The sequence below is a fragment of the Ceratotherium simum genome, chromosome 24, assembly GCF_057802395.1.
Source record: "Ceratotherium simum simum isolate JZ-2026a chromosome 24, ASM5780239v1, whole genome shotgun sequence".
NCBI classification, from domain to species: Eukaryota; Metazoa; Chordata; class Mammalia; order Perissodactyla; family Rhinocerotidae; genus Ceratotherium; species Ceratotherium simum.
Window position 1 is genome coordinate 502327 of NC_141923.1, and position 23946 is coordinate 526272.

The 23946-nt window shown below is 45.0% G+C and overlaps 1 protein-coding gene across 1 annotated transcript; it reads left to right on the top strand.

Moving 5' to 3' along the window:
* The first annotated feature begins 1087 nt into the window (after nucleotides 1-1087).
* Nucleotides 1088-15568, top strand: LOC101397484 (uncharacterized). Its single transcript, XM_087448542.1, has 7 exons — nucleotides 1088-1154; nucleotides 1239-1560; nucleotides 1902-1913; nucleotides 2691-2700; nucleotides 6233-6328; nucleotides 12875-13030; nucleotides 15422-15568. Exons 1-7 carry the CDS (start codon nucleotides 1088-1090, stop codon nucleotides 15566-15568), a joined length of 810 nt encoding a protein of 269 aa, XP_087304668.1.
* Nucleotides 15569-23946: the final 8378 nt, after the last annotated feature.

Here is a 23946-nt window from a genome sequence, read left to right on the forward strand (position 1 = left end):
GAGGGAGCCTCCCTCTGCCCATGAGGAGCTCATCCCTTCTGCAAGCCAGTCACTGTGAAGGTGAATTTCTGAGAATCACGCCTATTCTCTCATGCAATGTGATCAAAACCATGTTGAATTCAAAATTCACTGCTAGTGAATCAGAGAGCAAGAAATAGATACTTCTAGAATGCGTGAGACTGTCCACTGAGACCAGGTGCTGGCCCAACACGCAGAGTGCTGAGGAGCTCCACCAGCTCTCTGTCTGAGTGGGGTCCTGAGAAGGGCTGGGAATTCCTCAGTGTCCACCCCCAGGGACAGAGTCCTGAGGCTCACGGAGTTCTTGCAGATACTCAGTTGTGCACAGGAAAAAAGCAGGATTAGGTCCCTACTGGCCATGTCAACAGTGCTAGGAAAGATGACCATCTCAGCAGAAATGTTTACCTTGTCCAAAAATAAACAGCATGGTTAGTGTTATGAATAAATCCACCTCCATAGCAATGATGGAATATACCTAGGAGTGAAGCTGTTTCAGGTGAAGAAATGTTCACCAAATTAAATGAGCCAATAAAGCTGTTGTGAATTATGATAAACATTGGATTGTACTCAGCTTTGTCTGAATGCAGTGTGATAATTACATTTAGCTGATATCCCCAAACTTTGAAAGTCCGTTAAATAAACATGAGATAATGCAGAGGGGAAGTGGATTGGCATGGAAGTCTGACAATTTAGAGGTGGGTATTTGATAAAACGAAGATACACACATCTCCATGGGAGTAAAGGCACAGTGACTCTGTTCCCAAAGCTGTCGTTCATCCTTGACCACATCCGATCTCCTGAGCAGATCCTTCAGCACATTCCCTGGCCTGGAAGAAGATGCCCTGGGCATGGTGAGGGGAAGCCCAGAGAGGACTGAGTTCTCTGAGGGCAGAGTCAGCATGCTCCTCCCAGGGAAGCCCAGAGACAAGTACTCTCCTAGCTTCTTTATCCTTTTTATAGAAAGGCACCTCCCTTATGCAAATCTCCACTCAGGTCATCAGATGAAAACAAAGTACACAGTCACTTAAATTCGGGTTCCTCCTCTCCCTTGAAAATATTTTCTGGAGTCATGGATCTCATCTGCAGGAACATGAATCACCTGTGGTTCTTTCTCTTTCTGGTGGCAGCTCCCAGATGTGAGTGACTCAGGGACCCAGACATGAAGATTTGGGGACACTGCATCTGAGCACATGACTCACTGTGTTTTTCTTTGTCCCCAGGTGTCCTGTCCCAGGTGCAGCTGCAGGAGTTAGGACCTGGCCTGGTGAAGCCCTCGCAGACCCTCTCCCTCACCTGTACTGTCTCTGGGTTCTCTTTAACCAGCTATTATGTGGGCTGGATCCGCCAGGCTCCAGGAAAAGGGCTGGAGTGGGTTGGCGTTACACGGGGTAGTGGAAGCATATACTATAACCCAACTCTGAAGTCCCGACTCAGCATCACCAGGGACACCTCCAAGAGCCAAGTTTATTTAACACTGAGAAGCCTGACAGGCGACGACACGGCGGTGTATTACTGTGCAAGATACACAGTTAAGGGAAGTCAGTGTGAGCCCAGACAAAAACGTCCTGCAGGAAGACAGGAGGGGCTGGGCTACATGGGGCAGTCCTGACCACCAGCGGCTGCTCAGGACCCACTGAGCACAGGGCTGAGACCAGGAGCAGGTGCAGAGGGAGGTTGGAGGGGTGTCTACTGAGAATCTGTGGTTTCCTCTTTCTGTCCAGGGACTCCACCAGAGACCCTATTCTGGGTCCCTTTTGGCCAATGTTGTGTTTTATGTTGCCTTCAGAAGATAATATTATTATTACTAAGGAATTAGAATGGGCTATCTCCCCTTATTTTTCTTCTTCTCGAAGTAACTACATACAACACTAGGGTAACCGTAGTTTTCAATTTGAGTCTGAAGTCTTGGAACTTGGTGAACGTCCTGAGAAGCCTAGAGGATTTTAAATCCTGTGTGAATTGTTCTTCGTGTTTGTTTTTGTTCACGAAGAAGGAGGGCCCACACCCTCCAGCCTTGTGAGCACTGCACACGTAAGTTGACTATTCTGCAATATGCACTGTCACAGACTTGTAAAGCCAGAGTGCCCCAATATCAGGTACACAATGACCCTCAGTATTTATGGATTCCATATTTCAAATTCACCTCTTCACTAAAATTTACTTGCTCTCCGAGATGAAAACTGTCATTGTATTCATGTGCATTCACGGAAACTTACAGAGCGCCCAGTACTTTGAGTCACACAACACACGCAAATTCCCAGCTGAGGTCACACAAGGTGGTTTTCTGCCTTCTTTTTTCAGCTCCATCAGGTAATCAAGTTCCTTTCAAGGACAACTTGGTGCCATGTTTTTCACATTTTTGTGCTTTCAGTTGGCAGTTTCCCTGTTTAAAGTGGCCCCATGCATAGCGCTGAGGTGTTGACCGGTGTTCCTATGCACAAACAGGCTGGAAAGTGCCATAAGGAGAAAATATATACGGAGATAAGCTTCATTCAGGCATGACTTGTACTGCCCTCGGCCATAAGCTCCGAGCTAACGTGTCAAATAGAAATCACATCCACGTAAGAGGAAGAAGAAACTCACTGCATTTGAGGCAGCCCTGGAAACTTGGGTCACTGCCAACACAGCAGGAAAAAATGGAGATTTATGGCCAAGAAGCATGGAGCAGGGAGTGGATGGAAGGTTATGAAGAGGAGACACAATGGCTGGGGTTTTGGCTAGAAGACCGACTCCACAGGATTCTTCTGAAGGGAGGCCAGGTCATCAGATTTCACCTGAGGATAGCAAGGATGGTGCATCTGATCAATATGAGGGTAAGCATATGTCAAGAGAGGGGATCTTCATTAATTTGATTAGCAGGATTCTTGATAAAACTAGGCTAGAAAGGTGGACACAGAGCCCAAATGTCGAGACCTAGTTGAGAAGAGCATTCCGAGGAGCCTAACTTAAGTATGGTCAAGGAGTCTGCCGTCTTGTAAGAAGAGGAACAGTGGACACAGAGACACCAGGGATGCACACGCACGGAGAATAGTCCTTCTGAGGACTCAGTGACAAGGTATCCATGTGCAAGCAAAGGACAAAGGCCTTAGGAGAAACCAAACCTGACAACACTTTAATCTGGACTTCAGGACTCCACATATGTGAGACTTAAATTTCTGTTGTTTAAGCCACCCAGTCTGCTACTTTGTAATGGCAGTGCTAACAAATTAATGCACAAGTGATACAGAAGCAAAGACGAATATTTGGGTAATATTCCAGGTAAAATCTATAGTTGAAAGTACAGAGAGATACAGTACAGAAAAAAAAAGTAAATAAAATACTGAGAAAAAATACATTTGTTTTTCAGTCCTAGAAGTAAAAGATAGAGATATCATTGAAAAAAATAACGAGGACCAGAAATTTGTGATCTTTTTAAATGAAAATATACCAAGTAATAGATTCAAAGCATGCCTAGATATTTTTAAAAACCTAGCAGAGATTCAAATCCCTTATGAAAGTCATGTAGTTATCAGAGCACAGCGATGTTCACAGAGACACAGTAGAGCTGAGGTCTGACTGCTCAGTGTAAATCAGAAAGGAAGTCATAGTCAATGGAGTGGAACCATTCCAATGAACGCGGTCATGTAGGCATTTCCAAGGGTCATCTCCTCCACATAAATATAAAAGACTCAAACAAGACCATCAGAATCAACTTTGTCAGAACTGTAGAGAACAGTCAAATATTTACAGTAACCAAGCAAACACTGAATCAAGAAAGACCACTTAGAAGTAGTAGGAGGGGTTGTCCCAGTGACGTGGTAGTTAAGTTCACACACTCTACTTTGGCAGCCTGGGGTTCGCAGGTTCAGATGCCGGGCATGGACTGGTGCACTGCTTGTCAAGTCACGCTGTGGCGGTGTCCCATATAAAGTAGAGGAAGATGGGAATGGATGTTATCCCAGAACCAATCTTCCTCAGCATAAAGAGGAGGATTGACAATGGATGTTAGCTCATGGCTCATCTTCCACACGCACACACAAAAACAACTGGAAGGAAAGGCGTGTGTGTGCATTTCCATTCTTATAAAATGTCCAGAATAGATTACCCACAGACACAGACAGAAGAGTGGTGATGGCGAGAGGCAGGGGTGGGGAGATGAAGAGTAAATGCTTACTGAGTGTGGTGTTTCCTTTTTGGTTATGAAAATGCTTGGTCTTAGATAGCGGTGATGGTTGCATACCAGTGTGAATGCACTAAATGCCACTCAATCGCTCACTTCAATGGGATCGATTTTATGTTATGTGAATTTTACCTTAATATTGTTGTTTTTAAAAAGCAATGAAGTTGTATTCAATAAGGGACAAAAGGCAAAATTTATGTATATGAAGCAAAAACTTTTCAAAATAAAATAAAATGTACACTGATTTTCCCTCACTCATTTTTCATGTCTTCTTGAATTTCATCTGCTGTTAATTCATCCGTTGAATTTTTGTTGCTAACTACAGATATCATGTTTCTTATGTATAGAATGACTATTTGATCTCTCTGATGCAGTTTAACTACTGAAGTACGTGTTCATTCTTTTATGTATTTAATCCACCAGTTTTTATATTTTCTTGAGCATATTAAACACATTTATAGTGGAGTCTTTGTCTTCTCCATATAGGAATCACCTTTGTGTCTCTTTTTCACATATTTTCATTTAATTATTATTCATTTACCACTGTTTCTTCATATGCCTTGTTATATTTTATTGAATGCGGGTCACTGTGTAGTCAGAGGGATAGAAGGCCCAGTAGTGAAAACTTCCCTGTAAAATGAATTCAGCTAAAATTATATTTCAAGTAAATTCATTTGAAATTAAACTAAATTTATAATTCCAACAACTACAATAAATTCTAGAGAGGATTAAAAATGACTTTCCCTGGAATTTGTTTTATTTTATCTTCCAGAGTAAAAATAATCATAAATAAAACACTTCAGACATCATGGGTTAATAACTGAGAATAATTGACTAGATCTATAATTACAAAAGTGAATTTATGAACAATTTTGACATTTCTTCCTTCAACACTTGCAAATAGCTCTTGAAATGGTTGTGCCCAATGACCTTTCCTCTGGAGTGTAGTAGATCCACATCACCACGACCCCCTATTCCACACTACAAACATGTAAATCCTTGATTTTCACACCTAGATCATGTTTGGTGACTCCACATTTAATCTAGAATCTCGCCTTCCCTCCTGCTATGTCTACCCTCAGGAGAGACCATCTGTGAAAAGCACAGACCTACTGTGGAGAAGTGTCCAGGACACAAGGTGTATGTGGATGTTGTCTTTGTCCCCACAAGGGCTTCCCTTGAGCTCCATTCTCTGCCTCTGTGAGCAAAATAAAGAAGATAAGACAGACTGGAAAGAACAATTAACCCAGAATTCACTGCAGATGCTGTGTGCCGGTGGTGTTTGAGGTGCTATAAAGTCCAGCTCAAATCACAAATGTGCAGAACGAGTGGAGCACAAAGCTTGCCAATAGCTCACAGAACAACCACAGTGTAACAATGTAACAACGCCTAGAGGGGATGAGGACCCCACCACAGGAGAGTGTTCGGGGAAAGAAGGCAGGAGCTGTGCTGGGCTCAGCACTGAGGAAGCGAGACCCAGGGCCTGAGTGGATGGGGGAGAGTCGAGCTGAGATCAAGGAAGGGCAGGATGGAGGAGGGTCTGGAAGGAGAGAAGCTCTGGGCTCAGACAGTGGGACCAAAATTGACTTGTTTCCAAGGATGCTCAGATACCAAATATCAAGGACTCTCTTTTCCTGGGTTACACAGAACATGAACACAAGAGAAGTGACACATGCAGGATCTCTGCAAAGACCAGGGTGAGCTTGACATCGGTCCCTCCTCACTTATAAGAACAGGTCTCCCTACATGCAAATTTCTATTCAATCTCTAGGGACAAGTCCACTCTTGGGCTGTGGCAGCTCACAGCACTCTCCTCATACACAGCCAAGGTCTCTGGGGAAGGCAGAGCTGTGGTCTAGAAGAAGATGAGACTGTTGTGTCTTCTCCTTTTCCTGGTGATGGCTCCCCAATGTGAGTGTCTCTGCTGTCAGACCTGGGTCTATGGGGATGGTCGTGACTGCTTGTGACTGACAGGGCCTGATTCTCCTTGTCCCCAGGTGTCTTGTCCCAGGTGCAGCTGCAGGAGTCGGACCAGGACTGGTGAAGCTCTCATAGACCCTGTCCCTCACCTGTGCAGTCTCTGGTTACTCCATCACCAGTGGTTATTCTTGGAACTGGACATGTCAGCCCCCAGGGAAGGGCCTGGAGTACATGGGACAAAGAGATTATGATGGGGACACATACTACAATCCTCCATCAAGAGCCTCACCTCCATCTCCATAGACACATCCAAGAACGGTTCTCCCTGCAGCTGAGTTCTATGACCACCGAGGACACGGCAGTCTATAACCATGCAAGAGACACAGTGAGGGGAAGTCAGTGTGAGCCCAGACACAAACCTCCCCGCAGGGTGGGAGGAGGGGTTGGGCTGCAGGGGGCATTCATGACCTCCAGTGTGTGTTCAGGGCCCATGGAGCACAGAGACCAGACCCAAGAGCAAGTACAGATGGAGGTTAAGGTTTCCTGCCAGGATCTGGGGTTTCCTCTGCATCTGTTTCCACAGTCTGTTTTATTCTGATTACAGCCAAGACAGTCTAGGCCAGGACCAGTGCCCTAGGGAACCCAATGGAAATTACATTAGACCCTCCTCCTCATCCAAAAACATCCACATCAGACTCGTCACTGAACACTGAATGCTGATCAGATGGTCTCTTCTTTGTCAATCGATTTTCTTACTCCCTAATCTTTGTTATTCCAAGTCCTTTTCTCATTCTCCTCCCTGAAAAGAAGTGATGGGATTTCTGTGTCTAAATCCTGGCGGATCAGGGCCTTTACCTGGAGCTCAGGTGTGACTCAGACTGTGGAGCCTCCAGGTACCTGGAAAGGCTGATGGGACTCTCACTCATCATTGCCCTGGACCCTCCTGTGCCCTCTGTGCAAGGACTCATTGGGAAATGTAAGTGGACATTAGTAGTCAAAGGGGACTGTCTGTTTGGTCAAAATGGGGTGTTGGTGTTGATATGTGTTGCTCACACTGTTGTGAAGTCACCACCCTCCCCTGTGACTTTGAGGTGGGCTGCTGATGGACACCTCAGGTGCTGAGAGCTCTGGAGGGTGGACATTGTGGGCTGTGTAGACACACCCAATGTCCATAGGACCCAACATCAGGAAAGCTGGGCTGGAGCTCTCGGGCAAGAGATGAGCCTTCTGTCCACCACGGAAATTCCTCCTCTTCAGTTCTGCTCTGATTGAATCCTGCCCAACCTGGTATCTAGGATAATGTCCTATCTTAGAGTAAATAATGATAGGCTATAATAACATCTACAAAACACCTTCAGAGGAGCATCTAGATTAGTGTTTGCCTGAATAACTGGAGAGGAGAGCCCAGACAAGCTGACACATACAACTGATCACTGTATTGGTTATTGTATATTAGCCGAAAATAACAGGGATCATATTATCAATTACTTTGTTAAAATGTTCTTTTATTTTATTCTGGGTTTCCTATAGAGCAGTCACTAAGACTGGATTTGCATGGAATTTTTTTCTTTTTTTAGGAAAACATGTTTGTGAGAGAACATGCCGAGGGAGGCGGTGACGCTGAGAGACATCAGCCCCCAATGCGAGTCTGACCCCGGTGAAGGAGAGAGGGAGGGAGGGTTCGATGGGGTTTCCTAAACTCCCCTGCAGTCCAAGGAAGGTCCAGAAAGGGCACTGGGGTGTGTGTGAGCCAAAGCTGTCCTTCAAGGACCCCAAGTCTCCCTGTACCAGCCCTGCCTCAGGATCACTGCTGCACCCAGTCGTTCCCTGGGGCGGGTGACAGCACTCGAGGGCTCAGCACAAACAGGGGGCGGATTCAGGGAGCAGAGCTGGGAGCTCCACCCATGTGCTCCTGTATTTCCATATGTGTGCTGCATTCCCAGGACCAACACTGTTGTCGGCTTTTAGTAAGAAAGTATGTGTTTACGTGATTCTCTTGGGTCACATATAGAAGCAAATATGTGGTCTGCAAACAATTGCAATTTCCACATCTACCCCAAATGTGGTCCTTCCTTATCTGTGTTGTATTCCAGTCCAGAGTGGCCTTTCTCATGAGGAACTGTAAATGTGGGGTGACGACTCTCCTTCCCCGCTCTCACTGGTTTTTCTCATGTACAGAGACCTTGAGTAGAGCAGGTCCCAACCTCACTCACACTTTCCCTCGTCTCCCCAGTGGAAGAACTGAGATGCACATAACTGCAGAATGGGAGAGGGGAGATGGTCCTCCACCCTCAGAGCCTGCACAGACCCCAGCTGCAGTTTTATTAAGTCCAGATGTTTCCCCGTGTGGTAGACTTCAACACTGACAAATATGAAGGGTGAGAGTGAGAGCAATACAGTACTACCAGGAGACTTCAACAGTCCATGTTCAGTTATGAATACATCATCTGGACAGAAAATTAATAAGGAAGCAGCAGACTTCAACAACATTTTAGATCAAATATTACTAACAGGCATGTACAGAACTTTCAACACCACAGAAGGAAATGATGACAGTGAGTAATGTGACCTTGTATTGTCATAATTGATGGTCTGGCAAATTAATCAAGATGAGGACTGACAAATTTCTGGGGTTGCTTGCCCAAATGTCAACTGTGGACCTAGGTCATTTGCACATGTGTAGGCACCATGGCCAAGAGTGGAGAAGATACATTTCTGGGCGTCGTTGACACAGGAGTTCAAGGCACTGTGACTCCCCGTCCTCTGGGTGAAGTCCTGTTAGAGAATAGGATTAGATTGGGAGAGTGTGGAGATGAAACAGTCGATGGGATTAAGGTAAACATCTGCATTGAAAGTGGAATGTTCAAACAGACTTTATGTGACCTGGTTGCACCTCTTTCCCCTGAATGTTTTGTTGAGATGGATATTATGTATGACTGGGGACACTTCCCTTACCTAGTACTATAATGCAGAAACTTGGTAAGTCTTCCTTCTGCCAGTATTAACAATACGTGCTAAATGGTTACCTATAGAATTCCCTGATCCCACACAGGTTTTAATTTGAAACAGAATTGGACGTCTAGGGGATAAAAAGAGTTTAACATGTTAATTAATGACATGTTAAAAGTTGGAGCGCATTTACTGGAAATTGTCTTTATGTTAGCCCTCTGTGGCCTATGAAGAAGGCAGATGGTTCATGGGAACCAAGAGCAAATTCTCAAGGCTTGAACATGAGAACATATGTGGTGGCTTTTGGGGATGGATAAGTTGTTTCTGTAAGTCTATCCCAACCTTACACTGGGTCCTCTGGATGGTAAGCATATTTATGCTTATACCAATGCTGTATCTTTATATAAATGGTAATTTAAATGTAGGTGCTCAGAAAAATCTGACTGTCTTTCCATAAGAGAGGCTAGAACAAGGGCCAGGTGGGAGGCCTGTGCAGGACCCAGTGGACTATCAGGCCTGGGTTGCCCAATCCCTGCATATCCCTGCAAGAGCCTGCCTTCAGGGCTGGCTCCTCGCTGAGCATCTCTACACCTTTGTAATATTTGTCCTGATGAGAGCGTTTTATATGCTGGAGGCCTTGGGCCATGCCACATCAGTTTGATAAGTTAGTTCATGCTAACAATGTGACTTATGGAGAAGACCTCTTTTTGCTCTGCGGCTCTGGAGTCTGAGTAGAATGTAACTAACAGTGGAGATGAAGGTGGGGGGAAGGCAGGGAGTCCAGATGTAAATCTGCCCCTCTAGGGTGGCCAGGAAGGGCTGGGAGACAGAGGTCACTCAGGACCACCACCTAGGTGGAGGAGAAGGGGAGGTAGGGGACGGCCTTCCTGTGTGGGACGGGGGCTTCCTCTGCCTCAAGGACCTGGGCTCTCCCCATGTCTTTCAAGCTCAGGAGGTAGATGTTGTGGAGCAAACATCTGTCTCACGTGTGAGGTTGGTGTCACAGAGGAAGAGAGAAGAGCCCAGGACTTTCCCCCAGACCCTGGTGTGTGACCTGGAGCCCAAGTCAGTTTCCATTGCATTTACCCGTCTGAATCCCGGACACCAAAGGGACATCGCTGATCAACTGCTCCTACTTATTATTATTCAGAGCAGAAGAGAAAGATGTTACCTTACAGATTACAGAAGCTCACTGAGTTAAATATCCTCCCGCTAAGTTGAAATAGTCCCCTTATTGATTCAACAGCCGCGTGTTCCCTAGACTTGCCCACAAGGAAGGTGTGCTTCCCCCGTTTCTGCTCGTCCCTCATTGGAGACTTCCTGCTGCTCTTGCCTCTCACTGCTGCTGCTTTTTCCACCAGAACTGAGGTATTTGGCGCCCTCAAGGGCTGGGGGCCAGAGTCTAAGCACAGTCCGCAGACCCCTGTGACCTGAGCTCAGCCTGGGGACCCTCCCTGAGCAGCGGGAGATTGCCCTGCACTCTCCACAAATGGGCTCCCGTGAATTCCACTTCACACTGGAAATGGCCCGGGGCCATCCAAGCCCAACACCGCGGATGAATGTAGACACTGGGTCCATAAGGAGGAGATGCGTGGTCATGAAGTTCACATGCCTGAGACACCAATGACCCCACGGTCAGTATCCACAGCGTCCCCGACTTCCAGAAATGGTTTAATGTGCCTCTTAGGTCATCAATAACAGAGGATAGAGAGGCCAAAATCTTCAGACTACAGGGTGTGCTCCCTGGAACCAACAATTACGATTGAGACTGGAGACGAACTTAAAAAAGACAACCTGAAAAATGGGAACAAATGACACTGTGCATGGCATCAAGGAAATTTCAAGAATGACAAATAGACACAGGTAAACAGGATCAACATCTTATTCAGGAGGATACAAACAGGAGGACCTGACAAAATGCCTCTACCCTCCCAGTAGAACCAAACCTCTGAGGCTTTGCTGAGGATTGGGCAGAAATGAAACTCTTTATACCACTGTTTCTGCTGTAAGATGATGCAGTACCATATCCCATAGCACCAAACAGTATCCTACGTGTATGAGCAGGATCTGTATGTGGAAAAGTAAAAAATGTATTGATGAAGTGCATCAGAGGAAACCTACATTACCGGACAGCTGTACCGCATCCACAGATTGGAAGGCTCAGGATCGTCAGTTCTTCCCAATCTGATCTGTAGGTTCACTGCAATCCAAATGACAACTCAGTAAGTACTTTTTCGGTGTCAGCAAGAAGATTACAAATTTTATGGAAATGTAAAGGAACTAGAAATGTCAGAACATTTTTACAAGACAGTTATGTGAGGAGGAGTTATATAATCTGATCTGAAGACTCACTAAAAAGCTACAGTACCCAAGATGATATGGAAATGGTTAAAGTAAGACTCAGGTATTAAAGGAACAAAATACAGAGACTAGAAATAAAACCATAAATGAATACAACTTATTCTTGACAGAATTGAAAAGGAAATTTGATGGAAGGGGTATATTCTTTTCAACAAATGGGTTTGTAACAGTTGGCCATTCATATGCAAAGTTAATAAATACAAAAGATACTTCTGGATACATCTGAAAACTTACACAAAAATTAGCTCTCTAAGATACTTTAACCTAGATGTAAATTATAAAACAGCTAATTCGTTAGAAGAAAAATATTGGATATAGCCTGTGACAGTAGGTTTGCTGGTGAGTCTTACATAAAACATTAACATCAGAATCCAGGAAATGAGATATTAAAGCAGACTCAGTTAAAATTAAAATGAAATATTAAATTAATGAGATATTAAAGTAGACTCAGTTAAAATTAAAAACTTCTGTTTCCCAAAGATATCATAATGAAAAAGAAAACAAAAAAATGTCCTGGGATCATCAAATCATATTTCTGATAAACATCCAGAATGTATAAAGAACTTTACATATTTTGCATGGAGCCTGGGACCCTCTGGTCACAGGCTCCATCCAGGGGCAGGGGCAGAGGGGCTGGGGAGGGAGAGGATTCCTGTCAGGGTCGCAGTGTCCTTTCTTCTGAGTAAACGTATGCTGGGGTGCCTCTTCCCTTTCCTGCCTCTGAATCCCAATTTCTCATATAACACCAGACACTGAGAATATGGGACCATTGCTACTGTGACATCATCATTTCAATATTAGGAAGATGCTCAGTTTACAATAGTCCTTGTTTTTATTTTTATGTCTTCTCCATTTAGAAGTGTGATTCCTTCTAATGAAACTAGTTAGTGTTCCCTGACATACGTTGTGGGTCATCTTAAGGGAAGTGTGTGCACATAGCCTTAGACAAAGTTACACAGCCTCCAATTTCTAGAATGAGGCCCCTCCCAGCTGTCTATGTGGAAAATGTAGCTACTCAGATAAAATTATTGTCTCAGTACTCAACATGCAGGGCTCCCTACACGCAAATTTCTTTTCAGGCTCCAGGGTAAAATCCATTCTCCGGCTATGGGAGCTCACAGCTCTCTCCTCAGACAGGGCTGAGGTCTCTGGGGAAGGCAGAAGCGGTCTAGAAGAACATGAGACCATTGGGTCTTCTCCTGTGCCTGGTGACGGCTCCCGAAGGTGAATGTCTCAGATGTCAGACCTGGGTCTATGGGGATGGTGGTGACTGCACGTGACTGACAGGAACTGATTCTCCTTGTCCCCAGGTGTCCTGTCCCAGGTGCAGCTGCAGGAGTCGGGGCCAGGACTGGTGAAGCCCTCACAGACCCTCTCCCTCACCTGTGCTGTCTCTGGATCCTCCATCACAACCAAATATTACTCCTGGAACTGGACCACCAGCCCCCAGGAAAGAGCCTGGAGTACATGGGGCACATATATTCCAATGGGAACACTAATTACACACCTTCCCTCAGTAGCCGCACGTCCACCTCCATAGACACGTCCAAGAACCAGTTTTCTCTGCAGCTGAATTTGGTGACCACTGAGGACACAGCCATGTATTACTGTGCATGGGGCACAGTAAGGGGAAGTCAGTGTGAGCCCAGACACAAACCTCTCTGCAGGGGTACCCTAGGGGCTGAGGTGCAGGGGGCACTCAAGACCACCAGGGGGCACTCAGCACCACCAGGGGGCACTCAGGTCCCACAAAGCACAGAGACAAGTCCCAGAGGCAGGTACAGAGAGGGGTGGAAAAGGGGCTTCCTGTGGGATCAGGGATTTCCTCTTGAGGCACTCAGTCGGGTATATGTCTCCTATTTTTCCTTTCTCTGAAGAAACATGATCAATATACTAATCATATAGCAATTCATTAAATGTCTCTAGTTTCATCTTCTTTCTAGATATATGACATCTGGCCATCTGTGACCCAGGGGACCTAAAGAACGGGTCCTGTTTCTCCCTGCAGGACACTGTCTTTCCAGATTTCTTCTTTATGTTTGCCCTGTGCCTTCAATTCTCTGATGAGTTGAAGATCATTTGTTATGTTTCAGATTTCCCAGCTTTGTTGTTTTTGTTGGTTTTGTTCTAAGAATAGGAACAATTTTCTGAATTGGTGTTTTTGTATTTTTCAGCCAAATACCCAGCAGTGGAATAGTGAAATGGATCATGTGGTAGTTTTATTTTTAATTTTTTGAGGAATCTCGTTCTGTTTCCATAGTGGCTGCACCAATTTACATTCCTACCAATAGGAGAACACCAATTCAGAAAGATATATGTAACCTTATGTTCATTGAAGCATTGTTCACAGCAGCCAAGATATGGAAACAATCTAAGTACCCAACAATGGATGAATGGTAAAAAAGATGTGGTGTATATATACAATGAAATACTACTCAGCCATGAAAAAAATGCAATCCTGCCATTTGTGACACCATTAATGGACTTTGAGGGAATTGTGCTAAGGGAAATAAGTCAGAAGGACAAAGACAAGTACTTTATGATTTCATAAAATTGTAATCCAAAAATAAAAAACAAATGAAGAAACAAAACAAAATAAAAACAAACTCATAGATACAGAGAAGAGATCAGTGGTTACCAGAGGGGAAGAGTTTGGGCAGGTGGGTGAATGGCATGAAGGTGGTCAATGGTAGGGTGATAGATGGTAACAAGACTGTTGGGGGAGAGTCGCTTTGTAGTGTATACAGATGTCAGATTATAATGTACACCTGAATCTTACATAATAAAAAAAGAATAAAATAAAATTTCTCAGCTCTCTGCATCTTCATGTTGGGTAGCAATTTCTTTATACAGCCCGTCACTGAGAACAATCCAGATACCACTCAAAAGGGGAATGGAGAATCAATTTGAGGTGTATCCATACACTAGAATACTGCTCAGCATTAAAATCAACTCCTTCCTGAGTCACCCAATGTGGATGCATTACCTGGTGTCCGGGGGGCATGAGGAACAGAGTGGGAGGGGGGAACTACAGAGGAACAATAGGAAATGTTTCAGTGCGAAGGATTTGTCCACTGTTTGGTTGTGGTGATGGTTGCACAGGTGTACACATATGTCAATACTTTTAAAATATACGTGGTAAATATGTGCACTTCATTATATGTCAGTTATACGTGAATACGTTTGTTACAAATAAACAGTTGCATACACTGGTAGACAAGGAGAGTTAGAGACACAGATGATGCCATGTGAAATGTCAGACTCCAATGCACCTGCGTGAGTTTTGCACTCCATACAGCCTCTAGGTAACACCACAATGCAGCCAGATCACACGTGTTCTCTTTACAGAAAGGGGGTCTGCAACCCTCTCTGGGCATGTCCAGCTCTGTCCCGGACTTGTTCAGGGGGACAGTCAGGTCAGTGAGGAGCATAGGTCCAGAAACGTTTCTGGTGTGTACTCGTCAACACACTGCACAGCCCACATGTGCTTCTGTGTGTAGTTTTGTATCTGCACAATAGAATTAAAATGGACACAGCACATGTTTTGTGTACATATGTAAAAATAAAATCACATAATGAGTACTGGGTTTATCGTGTTACAATCACATACTAAGATCATATTTTTCTGAATGCTGTAATTGCAACCAAACTCCCCCAGGACTCTCTCATCCTCTCTGGGGCACTGTCCTCGCTGAGACGCCCAACCCCAGAGCTTCCTATATAGTCAGAGGACATGCAAATAGGACACTCCTTCTTCTGATGAAAACCAGCCCAGCCCCAACCCTGCAGTTCTGGAGAGGAGCCCCAGCCACAGATTCCCAGGTGTTCCCATTCAGTGATCAGGACTGAACACAGACCACTCACCCTGGAGTTTGGACAGAGCTGGGTTTTCCTTGTTGCTATTTTAGGAGGTAATTTACGGAGAACAAGAGACACTGAGTATGTAGAGGATATGAGTGAGAGAAACAGCAGATGTGAGACAGTTTCCTGACCAGGATGTCTTTGTGTTTGCAGGTGTCCAGTGTGGTGCAGCTGGTGGAGTCTGGGGAAGGCTTGGTGAAGCCTGGGGTGTCTCTGAGACTCTCCTGTGCAGCCTCTGGATTCACCTTCAGTGACTACCATATGAGCTGGGTCCGCCAGGCTCCAGGGAAGGGGCTGTAGGGGGTCTCATTCATTAGTAGTAGTGGTGGTAGCAGATACTATACAGACTCCGTGAAAGGGCAATTCACCGTCTCCAGAGACAACTCCAAGAACACGCTGTATCTGCAAATGAACAGTCTGAGAACCGAAGACACGGCAGTGTATTACTGTGCAACAGACACAGTGAGGGGAAATCAGTGTGAGCCCAGACACAAACCTCCCTGCAGGGAGACAGTAGGGGCTGGGCTGCAGGAGGGGCTCAGGACCTCCAGGGGGCGTGCGTGACAAGTACACAGTCTAGCCACAGGAGCAGGTGCAGAAGATGGTGGGGAAGGGGCTTCCTGTGCCATCAGTAATTTCCCCTCCTAGCTCTCAGTTGTCCGGAGGGACAATTTGTTTTTTGTTCTGTTGTCTCTGATTTCTCATAATCCCAGTGCAGCCATCAAATGAGGAGGTAACATTGTCTGTTTGCACACGAGATCACCAGTGAATAGGGACATTTCATTCACCAAGTTCCTGTAAGTCCTGCTTTTCTTACTTGACAAACAGAACATCCTGAAGGCTCTTGTCTTCCCTGAGATAGGGAAACATGTCCAACAACCAGAGACAACACCACAGTCCATGCATCTGTGTGCTGGGAACAGGCTCTCTACCCCCACGTGCACACACTGTCTCCACCTGGGACCTTCCTTCAGACAGGCACACACGACCCCGTGGGGTTATGATCAGCAGCCCACAGGACCTCTACCCCACAGGGTCACTGTCTCTCCTACAGCACTTTAACCTCTTGTTCCTCGTTTACTCCGGTGGATGTGGAAACTCAGCCCAACCTCACCCTCTGCCTTCTACAGTCTAGATTCTCACTGAATCTGTGCTAGACCCTGAGATCCATGGAGATGGAGCCCTGCTCACTCTTCCCACCTCTCCCCACAGCACCAGGCTCAGAAGGGAGGTTCAATAAAGATCTGGGCGTTAATGCGCACTCACTTCACCTCCTAACATCCAACTAATGTCTCTGTCCATTCATGGAGACCCCAGAGCCCATTACACTCAAGTGGTCTGAATCCTGCTTGATTGTCATGCTGAGCTCCCATGTCATGCACAGCTATGATTCAAGGTCACAGAGGCACTATTGCAGGACAAGCCTGTGTTACGTGTGGACAAAGCCACATGCTGACCCCCAGGCACCACCAGCACCTTATGACAGAGTATGTGCAGGTGGACACACAAGCTGCAGAGCATCGTGTTGGACCCCACATGAGTGACCATGGGGGGAAAGAGGTCAGGGAACAGAGTGGGTGTGCTGGTCACCTCTCATGTCTCAGTGACCAGCCCACATATATAGTCAGATATTTATGAGCTAAAATTATTGAAAAGACATGAAGTAGGACAGACAGAGAGATATGCAGTTGGGAATATATTTAGGGAAAAATTAAATATAATAAAGGGAAATGAGTTAAGTGTACTACTTAAGAAGGTGGATAAAGAATAGATAATAGGGCCGGCCCTGTGGCTTGGTGGTTGAGTGCGTGCGCTCCGCTACTGGCAGCCCGGGTTCGGATCCCGGGCGCGCACCGACACAACGCTTCTCTGGCCATGCTGAGGCCGCATCCCACATACAGCAGCTGGAAGGATGTGCAACTATGACATACAACTATCTACTGGGGCTTTGGGGAAGAAAAAAAAAAAAAGAAGGAGGATTGGCGATGGATGTTGGCTCAGAGCCAGTCTTCCTCAGCAAGGAGAGGAGGATTAGCACAGATGCTAGCTCAGGGCTGATCTCCCTCACCAAAAAAAAAAAAAAAAAAGAAGAAGAAGAAAAAAGAATAGATAATAATATAATATTACTCTTAGTACAAATATTTTTAAAATATCATGTTCTGACTTTTCTTTATACTCACATTCTCGAAAAGTATCAGTCAATTTGATGGTACGCTTAAGGAGCTAAACACAAAAACTTGCACATGTGGTATCAACCAGATGTTCTCCAACATTTGCAATTAGAAGGCACATTGTAAATGCTGCAGGGTGCTCTCATTGTCTGTCGTCATATTTCTGTTCTCTTCTAAGAGCAAAGACCTTACATGTGAGCTCTTCCTCCCAAAGACTTCGGTGGATGGAAAGAAACCTTGATAATGTGCCAACATCATGCAGCCTGTGTGCCTAAGTGCGACCACTAAGGGGCACGTCACTTCCACAATCCCTAACAGGGACACCTGCTGGGATGAGGCCGGACATGGTGTTACCAGAAAAAAAAAAAGACACTTTCTTGTTGTAGAATTAGGGTAAAGATTTGGGAGGCTTTTAATGCCATTTGACTGAAGAGAATTCAAAAACAGGAATTGTGCATTAATTAGAAGTGTAAGGCTCTGCTCTCAGTCATTTAATTCTTGAATTTTAGGAACCAACCCCTCATTTATGTTACACTGGGCCCTGACATTGCATAGTCAGTTCTGTGGTGGCTTCATCTTTAGACCCATGGAAAGGTTCTTTGATGTAATGCCTTCCATATTTGGGGATATATGCATTAAGAGGACTAGAAACAGGGTGGGTCTGATGAGAACGTTTGAGATTTTTAGTTTAGGTAACCCCACGTGTTTGGATTTCTCTCTGGGTTGCATAGAATAAGGAGCGTTTTGAGCTTCCCACGGAAGTATCTGCCTCTTTTATTCTGAAGAACATTTCTATATAGACTACTCATGGGAATGGTCCAGGATCCCTAATCCAAGGTGAACAGGATTAATTCACTACATTGTGTAGGCATTTCAACTATTCAGAACTCATTTTTTTCTTGTGGTCACAATAGTTTACAACATTGTGAAATTTCCATTGTACATTATTATTTGTCAGTCACAATACGTGTGTGTCCCTTCACTCTTTGTGCCCACCTCCCAATGGTAACCACTTCCATTGGGTAACCTTCCCTCTGGTAACCACTAATCTCTTCTCTCTGTTTGTGTGTTAGTTTATATTCTACACATGAATGAAATCGTATGGTGTTTGTCTTTCTCTGTCTGGCTTATTTTGCTTAACATAATACCCACAAGGTACATAGATGTTGGGAATGGGATGATCTGTCTTTTTATGACTGAGTAGTATTCCACTGTGTGTGTGTGTGTGTGTGTGTGTGTGTGTGTGTATACCACATCTTCTTTATTCAATCATCAGTCAATGGGCACTTGGGTTGTTTACCCTTCTTGGCTATAATGAATAATGCTGCAATGAACTTGGGGGTGCATAACTCTCTTTGAATTGTTGATTTCAAGTTCTTTGGATAAACGCCAAGTAGTGAGATAGCTGGGTCATATGGTATTTCTATTTTAAATTTTTTGAGAAATAGCCATACTGTTTTCTGTAGAGCCTGCACCAGTTTGCATTCCCACCAACAGTGCATGAGGGTTCCCTTTTATCCACAACCTCTCCAACATTTGTTATTTTTTGTCTTGGTGATTATAGCCATTCCAATGGATGTAAGGTGATATCTTAGTGTAGTTTTGATTTCCAATTCCCTGAGTTTGCCTAAATGATCAAATAAAAACAGATCATGTGGATGGTCCAGCAGAATTCACAGTCTAGATCCAGTAATTTATAGATGCCATCACACAACACACAGTGATATAGCCACCCAAGATCAAAGTTTGAAGCCTGATCCAATAATAGATGGTAGCTGAGCCCGGAGTCTAGAGAGGAATCTTGGTGCTTGTGTCCTGGTGTGCTCAGGAGTTATGAACAAGGAGCTCCATGAGGCACAACTGTGTTTTCTAGGCATCCTCATGATTTGTACCAGAGGATAAAGAATGTAATCATTTCCCCCATATAAACTGGGAGATGGTAAGGGGTGAGGTGCTTCTCATGGGAAAGCAAAGAGGCGTCCCACTTTGGGAAAGTCTGCCTGTTTCTAATGAGATCTAACACACAAATGCCTTGTGACCCTCAGTTCCAATTCTTGTTACATAACTGGGGAGATAAAAACTGATGTTAAGTGCATACGGTTCACAATACCGCACAGTATAGTTAAATTTTCCTTAAGAGGATAGTTCTTACGTTGAATGTTCTTATCACAAAACAAGGAGAGAGGGAGGAAACTTTTGGAGGTGATGATTATGTTGATGTTATTTGTTGTGGTGATGGTTCTATGGGTTCCATACTTATCTCGCAACTCATCAAAGTGTACACATTAAATATGTATAATTATTGGCAAGCCAATCATATATCAATAAAAATACTTAACAATTATGTTTATGCAAAAACCTGTATGCAGGTATTTACAGGTGCCTTCGATGATAGATGCAAAAAATGATACATGCAAGAGCATGGATGAATCTCACGTGCAGTACCCTAATTGCAGAATCCAGCTTCAGAGTCTACACACTGTGTGTCTCCATCCGTACACCATGGAATCCTCAAAACTAAAGGGACATACAGATGATCAGTGGTTGCCAAGAGCTGTGGAATTGAAAAAAGATTGATGAGAAGAGGAAATAATATATTTATTTGGGCTAAGGGAAGTATCCTATAACGTGATTGTGTTGTTGGTTACATGACTGATTTGCTTACCATAATTATGTTATACTTCCATGAAAGTCTAATACTCTTGATTGATAAATATTAATAAAATTATATTGAAAAACTGTTTTATCTCAACACTGTATTCTGGTGAGTCTTACTTTGGTGATTTTTCAATGATGATGGATAGTGGATTTTTCTATAAAGAGATACATATTCAGTTCAGTTAATGAAAATGACAATTTCTAATGTAGGACTACAGAGTTGAGTGGCTGAGATGGATTCGATGTTAGAATCATTAAGAGAATGAAATCAAGGTTACTGATGGATAGATTTTTGGAAGTTTTATCTATATAGGTTCTTTAGTCTTTATAAATTATCAGCAACATCATTGACCAAAGGACAGCAGACTCGTTGGTAAATCCTCATGGAATGACAGGGATTTACCTGAAGGAGGAACACAGATGATGAACACAAGGATTCTCTTGATTGGTAGGAGGGTCACCTAGCATGAGATTTAAAGGAGCCATAAATATTCATGAACAGTGATAGTGATAATGACACATGAAGACAGAGCTCTTGTTCCTGAACATCCCAGAGCCCAGGACATCCTGAGATGTAGGACCCTGAGACCACCAGGAAGAGGAAGCAGCAGGAAGCCAGGAGCGGGGAGGGGACTGGTCTGCAGGAGGCACTTGACCCTCTGACCACAGGTCCGAGAGCTGGATATCACATTCCACCTCATGTGACTAATGGTGAATAAATGCTGACAATGGGTGGGGTATATCTCATCGAGTGTATAAACAAGATATTCTGAGTTTCAGGTGAGTGATGGATGAAGGACACCTGTGGGTCCACCTGAAGTTTTCAACATGTGGCGTCTTCTCCAATCACAAGTGCACAAGATGGATGGAGCACAAGGCCCAACTGGAACTCATGTATCACAACAATACAACAAGGTAACAAACTCCCTGTGTGATGAGAACCACATCAGGGAAGAGATTACAGGGAAAGAGAGCAGGAGCTGTGCTGGGCTCAGTATGGGGGAGTCAAGACGCGGATCCTCAGTGGATGATGGAGAGTTCGGCTGGGGCCAAGGTGAGGATGGAGTGGCGGAGACATGAAACAAGGCAGCTCTGTGCTTAGAAAAGAGGAGAGTCCTCAAATATGTTTAAAAGGAGCCCTAAAGCCCAAGTGTCCTCCCACCCCAGACTCAAAAAACACCTACAGTCAGCAGAAGAGATGACCCCAGCGTCTCTGGAAGGACTGTGGACACAGACCTCAGCCCCTCCTCACATATAAGGACAGGGCTCCCCAAAGGCAAATTTCCCTTCAAGCTCTAGGGTAAAATCCACTCTCAGGCTGTGGGAGCTCACAGCTCTCTCCTCAGACATGGCTGAGGTCTCTGGGGAAGGCAGAGCTGTGATCTAGAAGAAGGTGACACTGTTGGGTCTTCTCCTTTGCCTGGGATGTCTCCCCAAGGTGAGTGTCTGAGATGTTAGACCTGGGTCTACGGGGATGGTTGTGACTGCAAGTGAGTGACAGGGATGGATTCTCCTTGTCCCCTGGTGTCCTGTCCCAGGTGCAGAGGCAGGAGTCTGGCCCAGGACTGGTGAAGCCCTCGCAGACCCTCTCCCTCACCTGCACTGTCTCTGGATTCTCCATCACAAGCAGCTATTATGGCTGGAGCTGGATCTGCTAGCCCCCATGGAAGGGGCCGTAGTATATGGGGTACATATATTATAATGGGAAAACATACTACAATCCTTCCCTCAAGAGCCACACCTCCATCTCCAGAGACACTTTCAAGAACCAGTTTTCCCTGCAGCTGAGTGAGGTCTGTGACCACTGAGGACACAGCTGTGTATTACTGTGCAAGAGAACCAGTGAGGGGAAGTCAGTGTGAGCCCAGACACAAATCTCCCTGCAGGAGACAGGTGGGGCTGGGCTGCAGATGGTGCTCTGGACACCAGGGGGTGCTCAAGACCCACAGAGTTAGCCCCAAGAGCAGATCCACAGGAGGGTGGGGAAGAGGCTTCCTCTGGGATCAGGGATTTCCTCTCCAAGCTCTCAGCTGCCCCTGGGACTATTTGTGTTTCTTCTTCTGGCTCTAATTTCTCTTATTCTCGCTGCAGCCAACATGCGAGGAAGCACATTGTCTGCTGCAGATGACATGTCACCAGTGACTGTGAACCTTTCCTGCAAGGTCCTGTAGGTCCTGATTTTCTGTGGTCTTGACAAAGACCACACCCTGAGCATTCTCATCATCCCTCAGAAACAGCAGCACAGTCCAGGCCCTCTGTGTGCTGAGCTCATCTTCTCTGCCCTCAGACGGGCACACACTGACTCCACGTGTCATGAGCATCCTCGCAGGACATCTGCCCCATGGGGTTCTTTGTTCTCCCTGTTACAGTTTAAGCTCTTCCTCATTACCCACATGGGTGGACATGGATGATCAGGGATTTCCCCCCTTCTATGTCTACCCCTCAGTCTCCTGGATGCAAAAGCAGCTCACCTGAGGGCATGCAGATCTCAGATTTCCCCTTGAAACAGCCAGGAAGATAAGCAAAGAGACAGGAACCCATCACAGACATGCTGGGTTATGTTCTGGGTGGGTCTCTGAAAGCAGCCCTGTAACCCTGTCTATCAGCTTCCACAGTAGAGTGCACGTGGATAATGAGAACGAGCAGGACAGAGACCTGATCCCTGCCCACTGTCTGCTTCCCTCCAGTTTCCCACAGAAACCCACTCAACCATCACCCTTGTTTTATTTTCCTCAATTGTACCAATGTCCTGGACCCTGATTCCCTCAGGATGGAGCCCTGATCACACTTCCCAGATCCCCCACCAAGTGCAGACACAGAATGAGGCTCAGTAACAGAGCTCAACAATGATGGTGGAGACCTGAAGTGGGACTGAAGGGGAATATGAGGCTTAGAATACGATTCAGAAGAAAAATGAAATGTCAAACAGAAATATAACAATGCAAAAGCACGAACCTTGAAAGAAACATTAAGTTGAACTTAAAAGTTAAAGCTGTTTCTCTGGAAAAGACACTGTAAACAGGATGAAAAGACACACCATAATCTGAGCTAAAATGTGCTCTGTGGGAGTTTCCTCTGTTCCTTTCCCAGTTCCTATTGGTTTCCACTACAGCCTTAGGATGCTGGTTTTGGTGTCGTTCTCCCTGTGGATTAATTACTTATTACTTAGTGGTGATCAGTGAGGTGGGTCTGGGGGCATCTCAGCAGTAGGTGCTGGTCCTCCCTCCCAGACAGAACAATCTTGGGGGAGCAGCCCTGTGGGATGTGTCCCCAGTCCTGGAGGACAAGGCTTTAAAGGGAATGGATATCTCCCTAATTATGTGGACCCTGAGAATATCATACTAGAACACCGTCTCCACACTGTGCTTCAAGTAATCCATTAAATATTTCTCATTTATTCTTGTACTAGTTTGTAAGACATCTGGTGGTCTCTGACCCAGATAAGTTGTTGTTCCCATACTGTTTCTCCTGGAAACCACTTGATTCTTTCCAGATTTCAGGTTTCTTGTGTTCACTATAATGTCAATTATCTGATGTATCGAAAAAAGGTCAGTAATTTGCAGTTTATCCAGTACAGTTGTTGTTATTGCTGTAATAAGAGGAAAAATTTTCCTCAGCTGTGTACATCCCAGAGCTGAGCAGCATTTATGTTTGTAATTCCCAGAATCTTGAAACAATCCCAATACCAATCAGAAGCTTAATAGACGAACACATTGTGCTACAATCACTCATTGGAATACTTCCCATCACTACAAGCTATGAACGCCTCACACAAACAACAGAATAGTTGCATTCACAAGCATGATGTGGAGCGAAAGAATACAGACAAATAAAATACATATTATATGA